This window comes from Lissotriton helveticus, chromosome 2_1 (assembly GCF_964261635.1).
Source record: "Lissotriton helveticus chromosome 2_1, aLisHel1.1, whole genome shotgun sequence".
Classification (NCBI taxonomy): domain Eukaryota; kingdom Metazoa; phylum Chordata; class Amphibia; order Caudata; family Salamandridae; genus Lissotriton; species Lissotriton helveticus.
Genome location: NC_136059.1, coordinates 1,127,481,221 through 1,127,503,420, shown reverse-complemented (window position 1 = coordinate 1,127,503,420; position 22,200 = coordinate 1,127,481,221). Strand labels below are relative to the sequence as shown.

General features: G+C 42.0%; 1 protein-coding gene across 1 annotated transcript in view; it reads left to right on the top strand.

The window, feature by feature from the left end:
* The window catches only part of DENND4C (DENN domain containing 4C), a 1,285,018-nt gene that overhangs the window by 616,833 nt on the left and 645,985 nt on the right, over positions 1 to 22,200 (top strand). The window contains exon 19 of the mRNA XM_078675962.1: positions 13,649 to 13,777. Within this exon, the coding sequence (XP_078532088.1) occupies positions 13,649 to 13,777 (129 nt within the window). The remainder of the gene's footprint in view (positions 1 to 13,648; positions 13,778 to 22,200) is intronic.

Below are 22,200 nucleotides of genomic sequence, written 5' to 3'. Positions count from 1 at the left end.
GAGGGGTGGGGGGCAGCATTCAAAGCAGATCAGTGTGCATAAACACGAAAATGTTTTTACTTACCACGTACTTGACATTCGACAGCTTATGATATTTGCTATTAAAAAACCATTGAAATTCACTGAAAAAACCATAGGTTATAGACCATATATAGTTAGGAATTAGCATTTACAAAACCTTGAAAATTCACTGAAAAAACCATAGGTTATAGACCATATATAGTTAGGAATTAGCATTTACAAAACCTTGAAAATTCACTGAAAAAACCATAGGTTATAGACCATATATAGTTAGGAATTAGCATTTAAAAAACCTTATTTTACTCACACAAAACCATTGAAATTCCATATATAGTTAGTTGCACTAACTACATATCGCGCACCCGCAATCCACTGCTGATGATGTCACATATTACATCATTCATGACATGGTCAGTGACATCACTGATGACATCACTGATGACATCTCAAATGACATCACTGATGACATCACTGATGACATCTCATTTGACATCAATGACCACATCACTGATGATATCATTCATGTGACAATACAATGCATCTCCTCACACTTTAATATAACCTCTGTTACACCCAGTGTTAAATACAGAGTATAATTTTTGAAACCATTGACACACCAATACTAGTTACTACATACGCACTCAGTGATTCCTATGTTTACACACACATTCACTCATTTACCCATACAATCATTCATACATACAATCACTCATCTTTACAACACTATCATATGCACTCATACACCTATACAGACTCTCACACTCTGTCACTCATCCATGGAGTTACACACACACCTAGTCAGTCCTGTAAAGAATCAATCACACTTCCATTTTCTAATCTATACAGTTAAACATAGAGCACCTTACATTTTGAAACATATACTAACACATAATTACTCTCTTATACAATCATTGATACAAGTACACATTGATCTGCACAGAGTCACACACCTCCCAGCCAGCCACACACACACTCAGTCTCCCATACAAATACTTGGGCAATCAATCAATAACCCATATAGTTACTCATATAGCTACTGATCAACACATGCAGCAGTTTACAGAACAACAGACATAATGATGCACAAATTAAGACAGTTTAGTCACTAACCCATGCACTCAGTGAGACACATTTAATCACTCACTCATACAGTCAGTCACGCACCTACTAAATCCTTCATCCAGACACTTCTACATCTACTCATTCTTCAATATGTAAAACATATTTAAACTTTACAGAAACACACAGTCACTGGATGATGTCATCAGTGATGTCATTTGAGATGTCATCAGTGATGTCACTGACCATGTCATGAATGATGTAATATGTGACATCATCAGCAGTGGATTGCGGGTGCGCGATATATAGTTAGTGCAACTAACTATATATGGAATTTCAATGGTTTTGTGTGAGTAAAATAAGGTTTTTTAAATGCTAATTCCTAACTATATATGGTCTATAACCTATGGTTTTTTCAGTGAATATATATATATATATATATATATATATATATATATTCCACAAAACACAAGGTTGCCCTTTTGAGGATGTCGCACACATCAGGGTTACAGCACTCGGCGCCGCAGGCAGCAATATGGACAGCAGGCTGCCTCCCCCCTCTTGCAGCCAAACGCGTTTCGGGCTCCCATGAGCCCTTGATCACTGGCATTAAAGGGATTCAGGAAGCGGAAAGATGGAACATCCTTTATTTGCAATTAGAGTCCCGCCCTTGTGGGCCAGGGGCATGCTGGAAGTAGTAGTTCAAAATGCTACCCTTTGACTCGCAGTTCCTTTTACCAAGTGGAATCCGCTCCTGTTCCTCTGTTAATAATAATTATTCCTTGTCAGGAGAGAAGTTACAGCAGCGCCGCTCCCAAATGCCAATATGTTCCTTGCGGCTCAGGCCCCCGATGTCCTAATGGCACCTGCTGTGACAAGTACCAGGATCCGCTAATCAGCGTCGGGACATCCCCGCGACCGGACACGGCCGCATTATATTCCACAAAACACAAGGTTGCCCTTTTGAGGATGTCGCACACATCAGGGTTACAGCACTCGGCGCCGCAGGCAGCAATATGGACAGCAGGCTGCCTCCCCCCTCTTGCAGCCAAACGCGTTTCGGGCTCCCATGAGCCCTTGATCACTGGCATTAAAGGGATTCAGGAAGCGGAAAGATGGAACATCCTTTATTTGCAATTAGAGTCCCGCCCTTGTGGGCCAGGGGCATGCTGGAAGTAGTAGTTCAAAATGCTACCCTTTGACTCGCAGTTCCTTTTACCAAGTGGAATCCGCTCCTGTTCCTCTGTTAATAATAATTATTCCTTGTCAGGAGAGAAGTTACAGCAGCGCCGCTCCCAAATGCCAATATGTTCCTTGCGGCTCAGGCCCCCGATGACGTATGGCATGACAAGGATTGGTGTGCTTGGCAGGCTGGAGTGCTGCTACCGGCAGTATTTGTGCTGAAACCCTTCGTGTGTGGCGTTTCCAACAGGGCAACCTTTGTGGAATGAATATATATATATATATATATATATATATATATATATATATATATATATATATATATATATATATATATATATATATTTTTCCTCACAAAGTGATCCCTGGTTAGTCAGTTCAGCGCTCCACAGCGGGTGCTCCGCGTTATGGCCGGATCCTGGCCACAAACATTAATTATTCCACAAACGACGCGGCACTCCAGATTAAATTACTCAATGGTATTATTTATTCATACCACACACCAACTCGACCAACGCGTTTCAGCCTCACGGCCTTTGTCACGGTTAGTGAGTCCCTCTTTTCTTTCACTATATATACACCCCTCTCTGCCACAACGAGGCATTCTGAGATTTGTAGTGATTGAAAGTAAAGTTAAAAGCTTTGTGCATTTTTACAATTTTTACAAAAGGACATTGTGTGAATGACTCCAATTACGGTGATTACATTGTATATTCATGTAACTCCTGTATTTATAATTGCATTCATTTAGTTGTAATGCATTGTTCATTGTTTTTCGGCATGTCGCGCTTCGTGCTGTTGTACAGTACACAATTATTTCATGTGCGCCTTTGTGTCTCTGGTTGTTTATCTTTCAAGTATTGGGTATAGTACCCCATTCTTTTACTCATTATATTGGTAATTCATGTTGAAGTCTTTTTGGCATTTTTATTGATCTTACTTTAATTACTCGAGGTGAACATGAAGCTCCTCATCAAAGTTGATCCCACGCGGGTGCTTTGACCTGAGTTGTATGATGTATTTGGATTCTATTTGACGTAGTTTCCTGATTCTGTTTCCCCCTCGTTCTCCTGGGGTGATCATGTGTATTGCATAGTATTGCATTGCTCTCCAGTTCCCTTTCTGGCATTGGGCGAGGTGTTTGGCTGTGGCATACGCAAAATTCCCATTTTTGACAGCTCGAATGTGTTCAAGTATACGCTTTTTCACCATGCATGTTGTGCTGCCAACATATTGCATCCCACAGTTACACTCTATTACATACACAACAAATTGTGATGTGCATGTAATGTCTTGTTCGATGTTTATGACATTGCCATTGGGGTCTTGAATACTTCTTACATTTTTTCCGATCTTACATGCCTTGCACGTGTTACACTTTTTAAAACCCTTTTGTTGATCTAATAGCCAATTTGTCGATTTTTTTCTCCTGAAAAAGGCTGTGTACAAGCACATCCTTTAACGATTTTGCTCTTCTGTACGTCACATTGGCATAGGGACCCAATAGTTTGCCAATATCAGGAGCCCCTGAAATTAGGTGCCAGTACTTTTTGATCTTCTTGGTTATGATCGCGCTTTCTTTGCTGTATGTTGTTATGAATCTCGGTGCTTGTTGCTCTTCTTGTGGATCCTCTTTTCTTTTGGGTAACAGTGTATCTTCCCTTGTTTTACCTGCAGCTCGTCTTTTGCATTTTCTCAACGTTGACTCACGGTAACCTCTTGCTTTTAACCTCTTTACAGTTTCTTCAATTTTATTTGTGGCATCTGTTGGTTTTGAGCAGTTCCGCTTCATCCGTATGAACTCCCCATATGGGATGCTTTCCAGGAGAGATCTGGGGTGGAAACTTGTCCCGTATAGTATGCTGTTTGTTGCAGTTTCTTTTCGGAACAAGGTGGAATGAATCTCATTATTTTCTATGTAAATCCTTGTGTCCAGAAACTCTATTTCTTTCATGGTCCTGGTACTTGTAAAGGAGAGACCTATTTCATTGTTGTTCAGTTTAGTAAAGTACTGATCGAATTCTTTCTCTGTGCCCCTCCATATCAGGAAAAGGTCATCGATAAACCTGACCCATAGTACTATTCGATCAAGCTCCTCTTGCTTATCCATGTTCCACGGCCATTCTCTCTCCCACCAGCCCATAGTAATGTTGGCAAAATTCGGGGAAAAAGATGCCCATTGCGGTTCCGCAACATTGTTTAAACAGTTCTTTGTTAAATGTGAAGACATTATTGACCAAGCATAGTTCGATCATTTTTATCAACATTTCCGAATGTTTCCTTTCCGCAATGCTTCGTTGTTTCAGAAAGAAGTTGCAGGCTTCCAAGCCTACTTCATGTCTGATGGACGTGTACAATGATACAGCGTCTATTGTTATTAGTAAGAAATCCTCGCTCCAAGTAATGTCAGTTAGGGTTCTGAGAAAGTCCCCAGTGTCTTTTATATAGGAACTCATGCTCTGAGCTATCGGAGATAAAAACTGATCTATATATATTGAAAGATTTTCATATATAGAGTTACATGAAGAGACAATCGGTCTCCATGGCGGATTGTCCAATGTTTTGTGTATCTTGGGTAAGAAATATATAGTGGGAATTGTTGGAAAGTCCTACGTTAAAAACTTGACTTCTTCATCACTTAGTAAACCTTGTTTCTGCCATGTTGTTAAATTTTCATTCAGTTCTAGTACCATTTTGTTTATAGGATTGTGTTTTAGTCTCTGATAATTATTTGTATAATTTAATTGTTGCATTGCTTCCTTTTTATAGTTTACGGTGTCCATTAGGACTATATTTCCTTCTTTATCCACGGGTTTGATTGTCACTATCATTTTCCATTAGTTTTACCATAGCTTTTCTCTCGGACACAGTCAGGTTTTCTCTGCCTGATAGATCACGTTTTTTTGGCATTTTCTCTAATTCTTCAATCACTGCATCTGAAAAAAGATCGAATCTGTTTCCTGGAGATAGGATCGGGCAGAATTTAGATTTTCGCTTTAGCCCGCTGTCCACTCTTTTGTCTGATTGGATTTCCATTGTATTTAACATTTGAGTGTCTGTAAAGTTTTCATCTTCCATATTGTACATTAATTCAAATGTATTCCTTAGATCGGGGACTTGATCAATAGTCATAGCTGGCATGTTTACTTCTGTCATTTCTTCTTGTTCTTTTCTGGGTTTTTTTGTATTTTCTTGTTTCCATGTATTTTCGCCAGTTTTAATTTTCTTATATACTTATACAAATCAATTCTCACCTCTGTGTGATTGTAATGACTTTCTGGGCAGAAAGATAGTCCTTTATTAAGTAATGAGGTCTCCTCCATTGATAAAACATATTTTGATAGATTCACAATTAGATTAGTGTTTACTTCTTCGAACTGCGTAGCGCATATTGTTTTCTAACGTTTTGCTCTTCTGATCTTTCTGGTGCTTGTAAGTTGGTTGCAGTTCCTCTTCCTCGGCCTCTGTTCGTTCCTCTTCCTCGGCCGAGTCATTCACACAATGTCCTTTTGTGAAAATTGTAAAAATGCACAAAGCTCTTAACTTAACTTTGAATCACTACAAATCCCAGAATGCCTCATTGTGGCAGAGAGGGGTATATATATATAGTGAAAGAAAAGAGGGATTCACTAACCGTGACAAAGGCTGTGAGGCTGAAAAGCGTTGGTCGAGTTGGTGTGTGGTATGAATAAATAATACCATTGAGTAACTTAATCTGGAGTGCCGCGTCGTTTGTGGGGAAAAAAAAAAGAATATATATATCCGAAGAAATACCCAACCACTTCCAGGAGACTCCCGGCGAGGAAGGAAACTCAGGCCTCTGCAGCAAAGTTTTTCAGGCAAGAATACTTTTATTTATCACCCCTCACGACGACGCGTTTCGGGCTATGCAGCCCTTGATCACATTCAGCTTTAAACTGCGTCAATGGTTTCTTTTATATACATGTGGTAAACGTGCACACCTGGGTTGCATAAAAAATAGTGGTCATAGGGTCAGAAAACAGTGTAAACAGACTTGCAACATGGTGCCTAAAGTATTTCTTCTATACCTGACATGAAATACATGCTCAAACGCTATTTAAATCTTTTAAAATTTCAAATGCTGGTATATTATACACATAACATTCGTTATAAGAAATATAGCGATTTTTTACAACGTTGATTAAAAAGATACAAAAATTACATAGTGCATAAATGCACCCAAATTCCTATCTGGATAAATCCATTTTGTATCACGTTGATTTTTTAAACATTACACTCCTCCGCTGCCCCTATATATTATAATTGTAACCGGATAAATCCAGGCAACCAAAGTACCCAATGAAAGTGTTAGTGCAGACGGGTCCTATAAATAGGCACTAACAAGACAGTGCAAAAAATAGTTATGTGCAAATTAGTATATAAAAAGTGCAGTGCAGTATATATAATGATAAAACCTTGATTAATATTATATATTAATCAATATATTAATGAATATATTAATCAATATATTAATTAATATATTAATCGATTAATTGATTAATTATTGATTAATATATTAATCCATATATTAATATTAATATTATAAAATACAAAATACAAAATTAATAGCAAGCATGTATTATAATTCATCATTAATAAAGTACTCCATCCGGGTAAAATATTAAAATTGATAAAATTATACGAAAATTACCATGTTGCTAAAAGAATTCTGTACAATGCAAAAACAATAATCAAGGCGAGGTATAGAAAAGGTTTCAGCCGACTGTATGGAAATACTAATAAATAACTAGCATTTATCAAAAAGCATTAGTTACATTTTAAGACAACTGACCTTCAACCGATATTTTTGAAAACACAACACAAGTATGCATATCTTCTGTATTATTAAGTCCATGTGGCCACTTGCTGTCGAAATCTAGTATACATTTTGTTTCAAGTTGTCTTAGTTGGCGTTCTCTGTTTCCACCCCTCTTAGATTTCGGAATGGCACTGACAACATAATAAGATAAACAATTAATATCTTTGTCATGACAGCTAGCAAAGTGTCTGGCCACAGGGTAGGCAGGATCGTTGTGTAATATTGCCCTTATGTGCTGCAAAATTCTAACGTGCACTGGCTGCTTAGTACTACCAATGTAGTTTAGCCCGCAAGTGCACATCAAAACATAAACAGCATATTCGGTTTTGCAGTTGTAGCTCCCTCTTATAAGGACTGGAGACGTTTCAAAGGGTGTTCGATAGCTTGTCTTATTACACCCAAATTTACAGGCTCGACAAGAGGTGCAGCGCCTAAAGCCATTAGTGGTGTGTAACCAAAGTGGGGGTTTCCTAGTTTCTGGAGAGTTTTTATCTAGCTCAGTGCCCATTGATTTGCCTCTTCTAAAAGTGATTGATGGTGTTCTCGGCAATCTTTCTTGTAATGTAACATCGGTCAAAACAATTGGCCAATGTTTGGTCATAATGGCTCTGATCCTTCTCTCTTGCCTAGAAAAAGCCGTAATAAATCTAGGATAATCAGAAACTTCCTTTTCTGAATCATTCTCAGTATTGGATTTGGTGAACAATGTGTTTCTAGGACGTTCACTGGCTTTGGTAATGGCATTTTGAATAACTTTATTGCTGTATCCTCTAATTTTAAGTCGCTTGCACATAGCCTCTTGACATATCAGAAAGTCTGCATGAGCCACCCCCTTAAAACAAACACATCCAACCGGCGTATTCCATCCTTTGGTCACGCATAGGACGTTGTGTTTGAATAAACCTGCACTAATAATAGAGGCCACGGCTCCTGTCTTGTTGCTTTCCGTGACCAAAGGATGGAATAATATATATATATATATATATATATATATATACATATATACATACATACACTATTATGTATTTTATAAAGCTGCCCTGGGTGCCTTTATAGGTGTTTGGGGACTCTCAACCAGTGATTCATAGCATGCCTCAGGGTGTCTTGCATTGGATTCCCAAATCTGATTTAAGATTTGTGAATCTGAAGAAGAAAAATAACAATTTGAACAAGAGGCAAGGTCAGATGACCTATCCCTAGGGGACAACTCTTGCACATCAACTGCAGACCAGGCCCACTTTCTACCCTCTTCTTTGCGCAGTTGAGTTGCTGCCCCAATCCACACTGCACATGACCGAATGTCGTACATACTGGGAGTTTCTCGACAATGTTGCATACTAGAAGTGGTGCATTTCATGGGTGCCATTGTATGCACTGGCCTACCCTGTTGACACAGGTGATCCTAAAGTCTCCTTCCAAACATGTATTAGTCTCTACAGATGCCCATGTCTTGCTGTTGAACTCAACACAATTTACCACTTTCCGGGATGTGCCTTTTTATTAACTTCACTTATGCAATCTACTTAATTCCTTCCACGTAAATAGCTATTTTAATAGCAGCTTTGTACAGTGCTATCAGGGAGAGCCCTACACTTGTTGGTCATTTTCCAGTTTATCGTTAGTACAACCATAAGGCCCAATGGCCCATGATTACCTGCAACTTGTATGTCTGTGCTTGTACATAATCTCTTGAGGAATTCAAATATTTACTGGCACCACCACAGTGAATATAAGGAAGTCAAGCTTTAACCAATATATATTTATATCTAGGATTACATATTAACTTCGCATTTTCTATACTTTGGCCTTCCCTAGAAATTGCTTACGCCATGCTAGTTGTTTCCTCTATAGCTTTAGTCTATTCATATTTGTTGCTCAATTTAATATTGTAGATTGGTGGTTCTTTGTGTATACTGCAGCCTCTTAACTAGTAGCAACACCCCTGTGCACAGGTTTTGTCATTAGTTCTATTCATTCATCTCCGCATCAGAATTTTCATACAGTGTGCCAGTATTCCTTCTGTACGATCTTTTTAATGGCTCAAGAGCATGGGGGAGAAAGTTGATGATAACCTTGAAAGATGTCCGTAGAGCAGGGTGTCAACATACTCATTAGGACTCCTCTCTCCTATTAGATAGTTCAATCAACAATACAGTAAGTTTCATTGCTATATCTAGGCCAGCTTTCTCCAGACTGTGTCTTCCACTGCATCAAATACTTCCTGTTTGTCAGTAGGAAAGGTTTCAGTAGAGGATGACCACCGTGATAAGCCTCTGTCATCTCTAGCCTCTGCAACATCAGCACCTCTGTAAAGTCTTTAAATTCACAGCTGTACAGCACTTCAGTTTGTGAGGATCTGAGTTATGCAGGTGTATTTTGAGGGGGGAGTTTTATGTAGCGCAAATTAAACCCTAAGGTATCAGAGCGCGTTACATGAAGGTACTACCATATTGGAAGTAGAGCACCTTGACCAGTTAGTCCTTCAAATATGTGAGGGCTACCTCTCTTTTTGTAGAATTATCTGCTATTCCCCTTATGTTCATCTACCTCCCACTCAGAAGCTTCTTCATGAGCAAAGCTCTTGCCGCACTGCAGATGTTAGTAGTAGAAATAATACGTTTTTCAGTGGTGCAAAGGATATACTTGAACTATTTGTTGTTCTCCAACAAGAATGGATGCATTAACCCAGTTACCACCCTCTGTTTCTTAAATCTTACCAAAGAGAAAAATCACACACATTAAAGTTAAGACATTAACGGACAAATGGATTATTTAATGTAAGAGTTTAAAAAAGGAATAACAATGCAGGTCCTTGGCGTTTGCATTTTTTTTAAACAGAATGCTTATATTCTGTGGTCTTCAACATATTTGTTTTTGTTTAACTGTTTATTATCTTTTTCTTTTTAAACAATTACCAACTCTCCATCATTATTACTACAATATTTCTGTGGATACTACAGTTCAGTATGCAGTACAGTTTGCAGCGTTTTAGCAATTCATCACATGAATCATTCGTGCCTCCAATGTGCGGGGCAGAAAAATCTTGTCGCATCTGGGGAAATCACGCATCCACCTGTGTTCACCACATTATTAGTATACAGGTCAGTTCTCACCATGGAGGTATTTGCGGGGTCACTACTTTTACTCTATCAAGTCAATAGTAAGAAATCCAACCTCCCAATAACATCTCAAACTTATGGGGAAATGCATTTGAACTACCTTAAATTAAGCACTGATAAAACAGAGGTCATGGAGTTTGGAAATGGACCTTCACTCTGGAACCAGTCCTGGTGGCCGGCAGATGCAGTTCATTGCCCGAATTCTGCAGCAAAAGCGAGGAACCTAGGATTTCTGTTTGATGTCCAACTACATTTTGCAGGACAGATCAACCTTTTGACTGCATCCTGCTTTTTTCTATTAAAAATATTGCGAGAAATTCTGCCTTCTCTCTCTCTAGACCTAAATCGGTTGTAGTCGTTTTAATTCCCTCTTGAATTGACTACTGTAACGTCATTTTCGTGGGTGTAGACAAACGGCAATTGCTAAAACTTCATTCACTGCAAAATGCAGTGGCACGAGTACTGCTTAATATTCTAAAATACCACCACATCTCTAGCAGTATTAGGGAGCTTCACTGGCTTCCAGTCAGGCAGGGCATCAAGTTTAAGGCTATGCCTTGTGCATAAAACCTGTACGGTGGAGGGTCGTTGGACCTACAGAAACTTTTCCAGTGGTATACCCCACGTTGGAATCTTAGATCTACCAGTAAATGTCTAGTCCAGGTTCCCAAAATCCATAAGGCTAGATGGGGAGGTAGAACCCTTTCCCATGAAGCATCAAAGCTCTGGAATGAACTGCTAGCCAGTAGGAGGCTCCAATCTACCAGACCACAGTTTAGGAAAATGCTTAAAACCTGGTACTTCCCTTCACTGAAATGAAGCTGTATTTCCTGGTCTTTCACTCATTTCCTGGCTACTCCCTGTGTCAAGATGCTTCAGCATTTGTGCGCTCTACAAGTTCTACTTACTTACAGATGTAAGAATCTAAATCTTCTGGGTACAAGAGTCTTCCAAAGTGTCTGCATGAGATATGCATGATTGACAGTAGTCAGTGCCGCAAGAAAACTACTGACAGGATGACAGAAGTTCCAAATGCAAGTGCAGCATTGGATACCGCAATGTACACACTGTGACACAGGAAAGCTGGCTCAAGTAACATCTGAGATGAGGTGCTACAACCTATACATCATGGGAGTCAGCGAAAGGAGGTGGACCAGATCTGGCAGAAAAAAACCCACCACTGTAGATACTGTACTGCACTCAGGAGGGGATGATGATGATCACCAACATCAGGAAGTAACTATCATCCTGAGCAAGGGGACAGAGAAATTCCTAATAGACAGACTCATGACAGGCAGGTTAAAAGGCAGACACGTCGCCTCCACCATTATCCAGTGCTATGATGCAGAGTAAACAGTCAAGGACATATTCTACCAACGGATGCAAGCTAAGATTGAAGCTGTGCCAAACTATGACCTGAAGAATATGATGGAGACTTGAATGCTAAAGTCAGAAATAACAATGCGAACCATGACAGAGCCATGGGAAAGAAAAGTTGTAGAACAATGAACAATAGAGAGAGACTGGACTTCTGCGCTACAAATAATCTGGTCATAGGAGGGACTCTACCTCCACCGTGATGTTAAGAAACTAACTTGATGCTCACCCAATGGCAGAGGAGAAACCAGATTGACTACTTGATGATAAGCGGAAACTGGACACGCTCACTGCAGAGTATCAGTGTGAAAGGGGAGCAGGTATTGGTAGTGATCACCATCTAGTGACTGCTCGTGTGAAGCTGATGATCAGAAAAACAGAACTCAAAACATGAGGGCGACAGCACTTAGATGTGGCAAAATTACAAGACCTTAAGACCAAGAAGGCGTTACTCTTACAAATTAAAAAATGGTTCCAACTCCTGGCAGACATGGAGGGTCTGTTTGAGTCAGTTGAAAATGCAATCAATAGGAAATGTGAGCAAGTCTTTTCAACATATGTGAGGAGCAGTGAAATATGCTTGGGAACTTAGAAAAGGAATAGAAACTAGTTGATAAGACAAGACATGGCAAGCAATTGAAGACAGGAGAGCAGCAAAGGAGAAACTTGTGGAGGCCATATCTGACAGACTGCAGGAAAAGTACAAACAACAGTACAAATATAAGTAAACTGAGCAGTCAAAAGAATGATGAGCAGACAAGAGGGCACACAAGGATAACCTTGAAATCCAAGCAGAAGAGGCAGCCAGTAGAGGGGGATGAGGGAAAGACTTCAAGATAGTCAATGGTAAATCTCGAGCAACATACAACAGCCCTATCATGGACAAGCAAGGCAGAGTGCTCACAACAGAGAACATCCAGGAATCGCCAAAGGCTGAGCACTTCAAACAAGTCTTGAACAAACTAGTACCAATAAGTGAAACGGACATCCAAGAAGCAGAGACAGACTTGGATGTGATCACCGTCTGGCCACTGAAAAGAGAATGTGTGACTTCCATCCAATCTCTCAAGAATGGAAAAGTTCCTGGCCTAGACAACATGAATGTTCAAGGCAGACTGGATCATCATCCAAGGTCCTCCAACCAATGTTTTAATTGATTTGGGAAAGAACGAACAGGCTTGGGTTTGCTAGGGCAAAGGGTTTGTTTATCAGATCCTTACTCTACTCAACATCATACAGCAGTGCACAGAGTGGCAGAGACAACTACAACTTCATTAATTTTGAGAAAGCCTTTGACAGTTCCCACTGTGAGAGACTCTGGTTTATAATGAGATCCTGTAGCTGACTGATGCAGGTAATTCTTTTTATCAAGACCTTTTTTGATTTTCCCTGCAAGGTGGGTGATTGTAGTTATAGCTTTGAAAACAAAACTAGTGTGAGACAGGTATGAGTGATGTCAGCGTTGTTCTTCAACGTAGTCATTGACTGGGTGATGCAACACACAACTTTAAGACCAGACCAGAGGACCTTATTCATTACACTGGCAGACCATGACTATATGGATTACCTAGCCACACGCACACGTGCACACACCCTCTTAAAAGCATTCTACTTCTGTGTATATACTGAAGCATATCCTCTGCCTCCCTTCTCCTGCTTCAACGAGGTCCCATGAAGAAAGAACCCATGGACCAACGTATAAGGACTTGCTGAGGAGGTAGATGGTGATTATCAGACAATAGCACTGAGATTCCCCTATTAACTTTAGGAAATTCACCCTAATTTTAATGCGGAGAGAATGTTGGAACCATACATTTTGATTTTGAGATGAGATTGTTAACCCATGTTTATACCTGAATTGTTGAGTCACTTTGTTTGAAGTTTAAAGTTGTTGTAGAAGAATAAGGATAACCCTGTTTGAGTGCATCATCCATGAAGTAACTATGCACCATTCCATTTTATATTCAGAATATTGAATAACTATAATGGAAGAACAAAACTGCTAGCTCAACACCTTTCGTTAATGCCATCTGTGTTTTTTTATTACTAGGTGTGCTACAGAGTGGTAATGCAGCTGTGTGGACTCTGGGGAAATCCTGTTCTTGCAGTGAGAGTCTTGTTTGAAATGAGAAAGGCTGGTGTACAACCAAACGCAATCACTTATGGTTATTACAACAAGGTATGTGAAATTTGGCCTGGGATCTTGTATATTTTCTTTGTATTTATGCAGTGTAAACTAGCTAGGAAGCAACCGAGTGCTGTACATTAATTACATGAGGTGTTGGGAAACAATCTACAAGATCTTGTACATCAAGTAGGGATTACACAAATGCATTTCATTCATTAAATTTCATATTTTTAGTGAATTCATTGCAACATTCATTTTTAAGAATTCTCTCAATACTAATAATCAGTATACCGCTAACAATCACAGCCCTAGTGGCATAAAATCCAGTCTTCACTGTCAACTTAAAGGCTATGAAGACCTACTCTGTCAGGAGTTTATAAAACGTTTCCAGGTTACACCTCGAATCCTGGATCAGTCACAGCTTTCCAGGCATAATCCATGTAAGGTTTTGTTAGTTCTTTTTTCGAAAATGAGCCCTTTGCTGTTAGTAGTTTGGCATCCTCAACTTTGGTTAATTCCACACAGTGTTGTTTACCAAGCAAACTATGTTGGCGACATTTCACCCTTAGATACATGTGCTCCACTTCAGTTTATTCCTAAAATAATTGCAAATGGCGTGTGAAATATGTGGAAAACATGTTCTGATTATCAGATGATGCCAAACAATGTTGTTCCAGTACAATGGGTTAGAACACTGTGTACCTGTTAGAAAATATAATGTTAACTTTTCAGTGATTGTCCATTTCATTGCCATCTTTTTAATATATGGAAAGAAACTCGTCCACGGTAGTGTAAAATGTGAAGTGAGAGAGATTCCCATCCAAGCATTGTGGCTCCTGAAAAAAGGTGTTTGTGCTGCAAATGGTGTTAATGTGGACATTCCCTGCTAAATGCAGTTAATTAATATTCAGTACTGCTGATCACCAAGCCCTAGGTGATATTGTCATTATCCTGACAACACGTAGAGCATTTGGCACCTGAAGAATGTATCGCTGTTCTTTAGGTAGTGTGCAGGCCAACCACTTGTGAATGCTATGTTATTAAATGGAAATGTTTTAGTTGTTGTATTACCAAACAGCTCAACCCACTTGAAGTGACTGTGCTGGACACATTTGCTTACCTACTACATCTACAAAAGGTAGGGTTGGCCGAAACATCTATACAGCTACATCTTGCAGCCTTAGCAGCATATATGCAAAATACAGAACGTACATCACTTTTTTTTCCAATCCTATTCGTCGCTATGGAAGGTGTCAAACGAATAATACCACCTAGAACGTCTTCTGCCAGTGTGGAAGTTAATTCTCATCCAGGGGATACTCATCAGTAGTCCTAATCTATGAATAATTCTTATTCTCCAGTCAGAATGCCTGCCTTATCCAGGAAATGCCATTCCTGTGGCAAGAAGATGGCACTGGCTGATCCACACTCTGTGTGTATTGTGTGTCTTCCATCCTCACACAATCCTGACCAGTGTTACCACTGCCAGAAGTTTTCCAGGCAGACTCTGCGTGACAGGGAACGCATAAAACTTCATGCTCAGCTGGAGGAGGACAGAAGCCATCATGGAGGTGACCATTGAGTCTTCAAACCACCTTAAATCAAACAACACTGAAAACGTCGACATACCACCTCTCCTGAGTCCAGAAAGAAGAAGGTAACAGGAGATTTACCTTGTAAGTCGCCGTCGAAGAGACCCAGACACTCTTCAGCGTAGAGGGACAAATCACCATCTCAACCTCGAGATTCTCCGCCGCAAGCAAGTCTGCGTCGAGGCACAGCACTTCAGGCTCGAAGGCTGTGGGTCCTGAGAGACCTGAAAAGTCTCCGTCGACGTCAAGGCTTCCGTCGACGTAGAGACACTCTCCGCCACCCTCGAGGTGGTCGGCATCGAGAGTCACGATGGTGTACATCTCGCCGCAAGTGGGCTTGTCGACGTCGAGAGCTTCATCGAAGTCCCATCACTCGACGTCAAGAAGATCAACGCCAACTCGACGTCATGGGAGATCGACGTCGAGGTAACAACCAAGCCGACGTCGAAGAATCGACGTTGAGATCTCCACATCACCATAGGCGATGGACGTCGAGAGCGTTCCCATAGCAGATCCCCTCGATCAACGCCGATGGTGACATAGACTTCATCGATGTCGAGGCATTCGATATGAAGGGAAAAAAATGGAGCGGCCACAGAGGAGACCCGGCGTAAGGCGATGTCCATGTCTGAACTGGGGTGGTGGAGTGGACTAAAGAGCTGTGATGGATTAAACCCAGATCTGTTGACTGGGTGTAAGTGTTTGATTGGTTCAGATGCTCCGTCCATCACCACCCCCTTTTGTACCGCTTTGTTTGCCATAAGTTGGCAGGGTATGCTCAGACGTGAGTCCCTTGTTCACTTTGCCACTGGATTCAAGCAAGCCTGACTGAAGACGGCTGTAATGCCAGAAACCGGTCCTAGGAAGCTTGAATCCGGTCCAGGGAGTATGCATGGCTTGGCAGTTCGGGCTGGACTGTTCCCATGAGGCACAAGGTCAGACTGATTTGCATATGGCCATGACTGAACTGGGGTGGCGGAGTGGGCTAAAGAACGGTGATGGATTAAACCCAGAGTTGTTGACTGGGTGTGAGTGTTTGATTGGTTCAGATGCTCTGTCCATCACCACCTCCTTTTGTACCGCCCCAAAGAAGACCGGCAGGACTTCAGCGAAATTCTGCTAGAAGTTGGGCTAGTAGCCAATCAAGTTATAAGTGCAGCAGCGGACGCTTCAGATCTCGCCGCTCATGGTTACTCCCATGGCGTCTGTTCACGGCGCTCAGCCTGGCTGCGCCTCACAGGCCTCAAGCCTAATGCACAGAAAAAGATTCTGAATCTTCCATTTAATGGCTCCTCATTGTTCGGGGCTCACGTCCATGAGATGAACAAGATGAAGACAGAGCTGGATACTGTCAAGGCTTTTGGTCTGGAGAAGCGCAAAGAATTCCTGAAACATTTCCTCAGAGCGACAAACATTCCTTCCAGCAAAGGGTTCAAACCCCTCAATTGTCCTCCCAGTACCAGCAGAGGTCCCAATTCCATCAAAAGTGCCCTGGAAGAGGGAACAACAAGCAGCAACAGTCCCCCCTCTAAGCAGCCTACCAAACAGTGAGGCATTGCTTCCTCTGCACCCGTTCGCCACTCCGGTAGGAGGGAGTATCTTTTTTCAACTGGAAGAGTGGGAAACTATAACAAGCGACAAATGGGTACTGAATATTGTGCAGCATGGTTACTTGCTAAGGTTCAAGTCTCCCCCTCCACAAGTGCCCCCACAATTGAAGCTCCTTCCTTACCTTCAAAGTCGGCTGTTACAGGACGAAGTATCTATCCTCCTCTCCATGAGGGCCATAGAGGAGGTCCCAACTCTCCAAAGAAACCAGGGGGTATACTCTCGCTTCTTCCTAGTCCAAAAGCGAGGAGTAGCCAAAGAGTACAGACCTATCCTCGACCTGCGCCTGCTGAACAGGTTTATCAGAAAGGAGAAATTCTGAATGCTAGCCCTGCATCAAATCTTTCCGCACCTTCACCAGGGAGACTGGATGTGTGCCATTGACGCCTACTTTCCCATTCCTGTCTCAGTTAAACATCGCAAATTTCTCAGTTTTCAGGTCTCTCGTCACCACTACCAGTATAGAGTGCTTCCGTTCGGCCTCAAATCCGCCCGCAGAGATTTTCCAAGTGCATGACAGTGGTGGCTGCCTTCCTCACATGCGGCCTTTACAACAGGCACTCGAAGATCAATGGTCTCAGAGGTCAGGTCGCTGGGAAGATCGTGTCTCTCTCCACCAAGCTGCCAGGGACACCATCAGATGGTGGATGAAACGTTCTCACCTGCTGCAAGGGGTCCCTTTTCATCAGACGCCTCCAACATAGACAGTGGTCACAGATGCCTCAATGCAAGGCTGGGGAGCTCATATGGGCCAGCTTCAGGTACAAGGTCTCTGGTCCGAGACAGAAAGAAGCTATCACATCAACTTCTTGGAGCTACGGGCGGTCCATCTGGCGCTCAAGTCCTTGTATCCGTCTCTTCAATCCAGCCACATTCAGATTCAGACAGACAACACAACAACGATGTTCTATCTGAACAAGAATGGAGACACCAGGTCACGACTTCTGTCTCTGGAAGCCCAATCCATTTGGCAGTGGCTGCTGGCGAGAGGTCTTTCAATCGTCGCACTCCACCTTCCAGGAACACTGAACGTGCAGGCAGACAGCCTCAGCAGAGACTTTGTAGAAGCGCACGACTGGGTGCCCAACGAAGACGTCGCTCAGGAGGTCTTTCTGCAATGGGGAGTGCCAGACATCGATCTGTTCGCAGACGCGGCAAACGCGAAATGCCCCGTCTTTGCGTCCAGATTCCCCCAGCAGGGATCACGGGGGAATGCACTTTTGAGCAGCTGGTCGCAGACATTGCTGTACGCTTTTCCTCCGCTCCCTCTGATCCCGGTGGTCATACAGAAGTTCTACAGGACCAACACCAGAATCATCCTGATAGCGCCCAAGTGGCCACGCCAGTGGTGGTACCCGGATCTCCTCCAGCTGTTAGAGGTTCCACACCAGAGGCTGCCCTGCTGCCCGGACTTACTGACCAAGAACGAGGGGAGAGTGTTTCATCCCAACCTCCCTTCCCTCCGGTTGACTGCATGGCTCCTGAAGTCATCCAGTACGGACATCTAGACCTTTCGGCTGACTGTATGGACATTCTTAGAGAAGCAAAGAGGCCCTCCACCAGAAAGTCTTATGCTTTCAAGTGGAAGAGCCTTTACCTTTGGTGTAAGGACAACGCTCTTGATTCGATTCAAGGTCAGGAGCAGGTGCTTCTTCCATACTTATTGCACTTGGCAAGGTCAGGCCTGAAGTACCCCTTCATCAGGATTCACTTAGCTGCTATCACAGCTTATAAAAAGTCTCCTACCCACACCTCATTCTTCCAAAAGCTTATAAAAAGTCTCCTACCCACACCTCATTCTTCCAAATGCCTGTGGTCAAAGATTTCCTAGAGGGGCTTAAGAAAGTGTTTCCACCAGTGAGGTCCTCCTCGCCTCCCTGGGAGCTTAACATTGTCCTCACCAAACTGATGGGGGCTCCTTTCGAGCCTATTCATAAGGCATCTTTGCAGCATTTGACCTGGAAGGCTGCTTTCTTAGTAGCCATCACTCCAGCCCGCAGGGTGAGTGAGATTCAGGCCCTGTGCTGCAAGGAGCCTTGCACTGTTTTCCACGCCAATAGAGTGGTGCTGCTGGCTCATCCGAGCTTCCTGCCCAAGGTGGTCTTGGATTTCCACATCAATCCGATTATCACACTGCCCACATTCTTTCCTCAGCCAACCACTACCCCGGAGAGATCTTTACATTCTCTAGACCTCCAGAGGGTATTGAAATTTTACCTTGCTAAAACCCTTCCACTTAGGAAGTCTGACCAGCTCTTTGTCAATTATGGTTCAACAAATACCGGGCTGGCTGCTCCCAAAAAATCTATTTCTAGATGGATCGTCTCCTGTATAGCCTTGTCCTACCAACTAGCCAACAAGGTTCTGCAGGGCAGACCACGTGCACACTCTACCAGAGGGAAAGCTTCTACCACAGCTCTCCTTCGCAACATTCCTATATCTGAGATTCGCAAGGCGGCTACATGGCGCTCAGTACATACCTTTACACGCCATTACTGCCTAGATTCAGATGCACAGGCCGATGCCCAGGTGGGGCAGGCCTCTTTGAGGAATTTGTTTGAATAACTGCTGTTTGAATGTGATGTTACTTCATGTTCTATATGCTCTGTTGCTCCTTCGCCAGACTTTGGGTATGGGCTTGGCACTCTATTTATAGATTATGACTATTGATGAGTATCCCCTGGATGAGAAGGATTAGTTACTTACTTATAATCCTAGTTCTCATCCAGGGGTATACTCATCAAAGAGATAAGCGACCCACCCACCTTCCCGGATGAAGTTATTGTTTATTGATTGCAGATCTACTCGTGTGCATATGCACCGGCAAAAAGAACTGATCTAACGGTCACCTATGGTGATGGTGCATCATGGGAGCAAGGGGTCTCCTGCAGGTCTTAAAGGCACAGTACCCTTACTCTAATGCCTTAAAGGCAAGGTGTCAGTTTTTTCTTTGTTTCTTAGTACTCTACTGGAGCCCACTGGCAAATGCCTGCAATTACAGGCTTTCTCTATGGCAATAAAGCACTGTTGTATGGCAATTGTTTACTGCTTCCTCTTTTCCTTATGGGTTGGGAAGGTATAGGTACTACAATGCAAACCTAAGTAATTTCAGCATTTTTGCCATGTTGGAAACATTTTAGGCTGCATGTATATGTTTTCACATATGCATATATATATCTATATATATGTATTTTCTATATGCTCCGGGATCCTGCACATGGGCAGGGATTATTCATAGATTATGACTTTGATGAGTGTACCCCTGGATGAGAACTAGGATTACAGTTAAGTAACTAATCCATATAGTACACACAGGACTAATGGGCCCACCGTTTGAACCTTTGCACTCGGTGGAGCAAGTTGTGGTTAACTTCATACCCTCACTATCGAAAAACCTCTTATTCAAGTTCATAAATATAGAGTCATTTTAAGAACTAAGCCAACATTTTTTTTTATTTAAAAGTGATCTCGCCATTCCAGTTAAAAAAGTCCTAAGAGTTACCAGTTTTCTTCACAAAACCAGAAACTGTCACAGAGCACTACAGATGCTAGATGTTAAAAGACCACTTTTATACTACATTGATAGAACAATAGCATTTGGGAAATCTGACCAATTTAATTGTGACATTTGTAACGTCCTAAAAAGGGAGAGCCATTTCAAAAGCAGGTGTGGCTAGGTGGATCGTAAAATGTATTCAAACCTGCTAAATACTTACTGTACCTCCAAGGGTGCACTCAACACAAAATACGGAGCAACAATGACGTTTTTAGTTAACTTCCCCATAACGGACCTATGTAAAGTGGCAACATGATCTACACCACACTCCTTCAGTAAACATGGTTTGGATATTTTAGCACAACAGGCTATGATTGTTGAAACAGTATTATCAACACGGTTTAAAACATCTTCCACAAATGCCTACTAATCACAGCTTGGGGGATACTGCTTTACAGTTTATGCAAGGTAAGATATTTACCGCAACATATGCTGCAAACCGAAAATGTTACTGAACCTTTAATAATTTGTTTGTAGCGTGTAGTGCTGTAGATTCATATGCACCCACCCACCTGCCCATATGTGGACCCAAGTGGGTGCCACGATTTCTTCGTGTATGTTTCAACTCCGAAAAATCCGGAAGATCAGGCACCTACTTCCACACGCGGCCCTGTGTCAGGTCATCTTGTCCCTTGTCATATCGCGCCTGGATTTTTCTAATTCCCTTTATCATGCACTCCCACGCTTCCTCTTACACCGTCTTCAGGTGGTCCAAAACCAGGCAGCCCGCCTCATATTCAAGATCCCTAAGTGGCAATCGGCAAGGCCCCTGCTTCGCAGGCTCCATTGGTTGCCAGTGAAGGAGAGAGCGGCCCTCAAGATGGGCTGCCTGGCATTCAAATCCCTTCACTGTCCTTGCCCTGCTTTTTTGAAATCCCGGATTACCCTGTACCAACCTGCCCGCTCCCTTCGCTCAGCTTCCCATCACTTGGTTGTCATCCCCAAATTTAAACTTCATAAATTTGGAGGCCGTCGTTTTGCTTTCCTTGCCCCCAGGCTCTGGAACTCCCTTCCTCTGACTATTAAATCTAGCAACTCCCTTTTTCAGTTTAGGAAACTCCTTAAGACTTTTCTGTTTACCCTTCCTGAATAAATTCTTTTCTGCTCATTCACATGTTTTTCCAGTTAGCGCCAAGAAACCTTCGGGTGTTAGTGCGCTCAATAAGCCTCAATTAACATAACATAACCTGCCCATATGTGGACTTTCAGATTGTCTTATGTATTATGCAACAGCCACAATGCATTGGTTTTACATTTATATATACGTACATATATTTACACTATTGCTCACCTTCCCCAAAATCTCACTGGATGGAAAACAATCTAGGGTGGAGCCGAAGCCCATGCGCATCGTAGACTAAGGCTTGAGTCACTTTACACCTTGTTTTTTTATTTTTTATAGCTCTTTATTTGGTTTTACCAGTACATCTGCTGTGCGTGCATACAGTTCTTTACATATACACCAACTGTGTTATCCATGTTGGTAATGCATTGAATACAATGACGATTATCAATCTTGAGCTTTGATATAATATAATAGTCCAAAAACAACTTGTATGCAAGTCTGTTTGATTTTATTCATCATACTATTATACATTCCATTAGTATCAAACCTTTTATTTCCTTTTGATTTTCCTACCATCTCATCTCATCTATCGACCCGTACTCGCCACTTTAACATCTATGACTCGAAACCTCTTCGGAAATAATCAACTTGC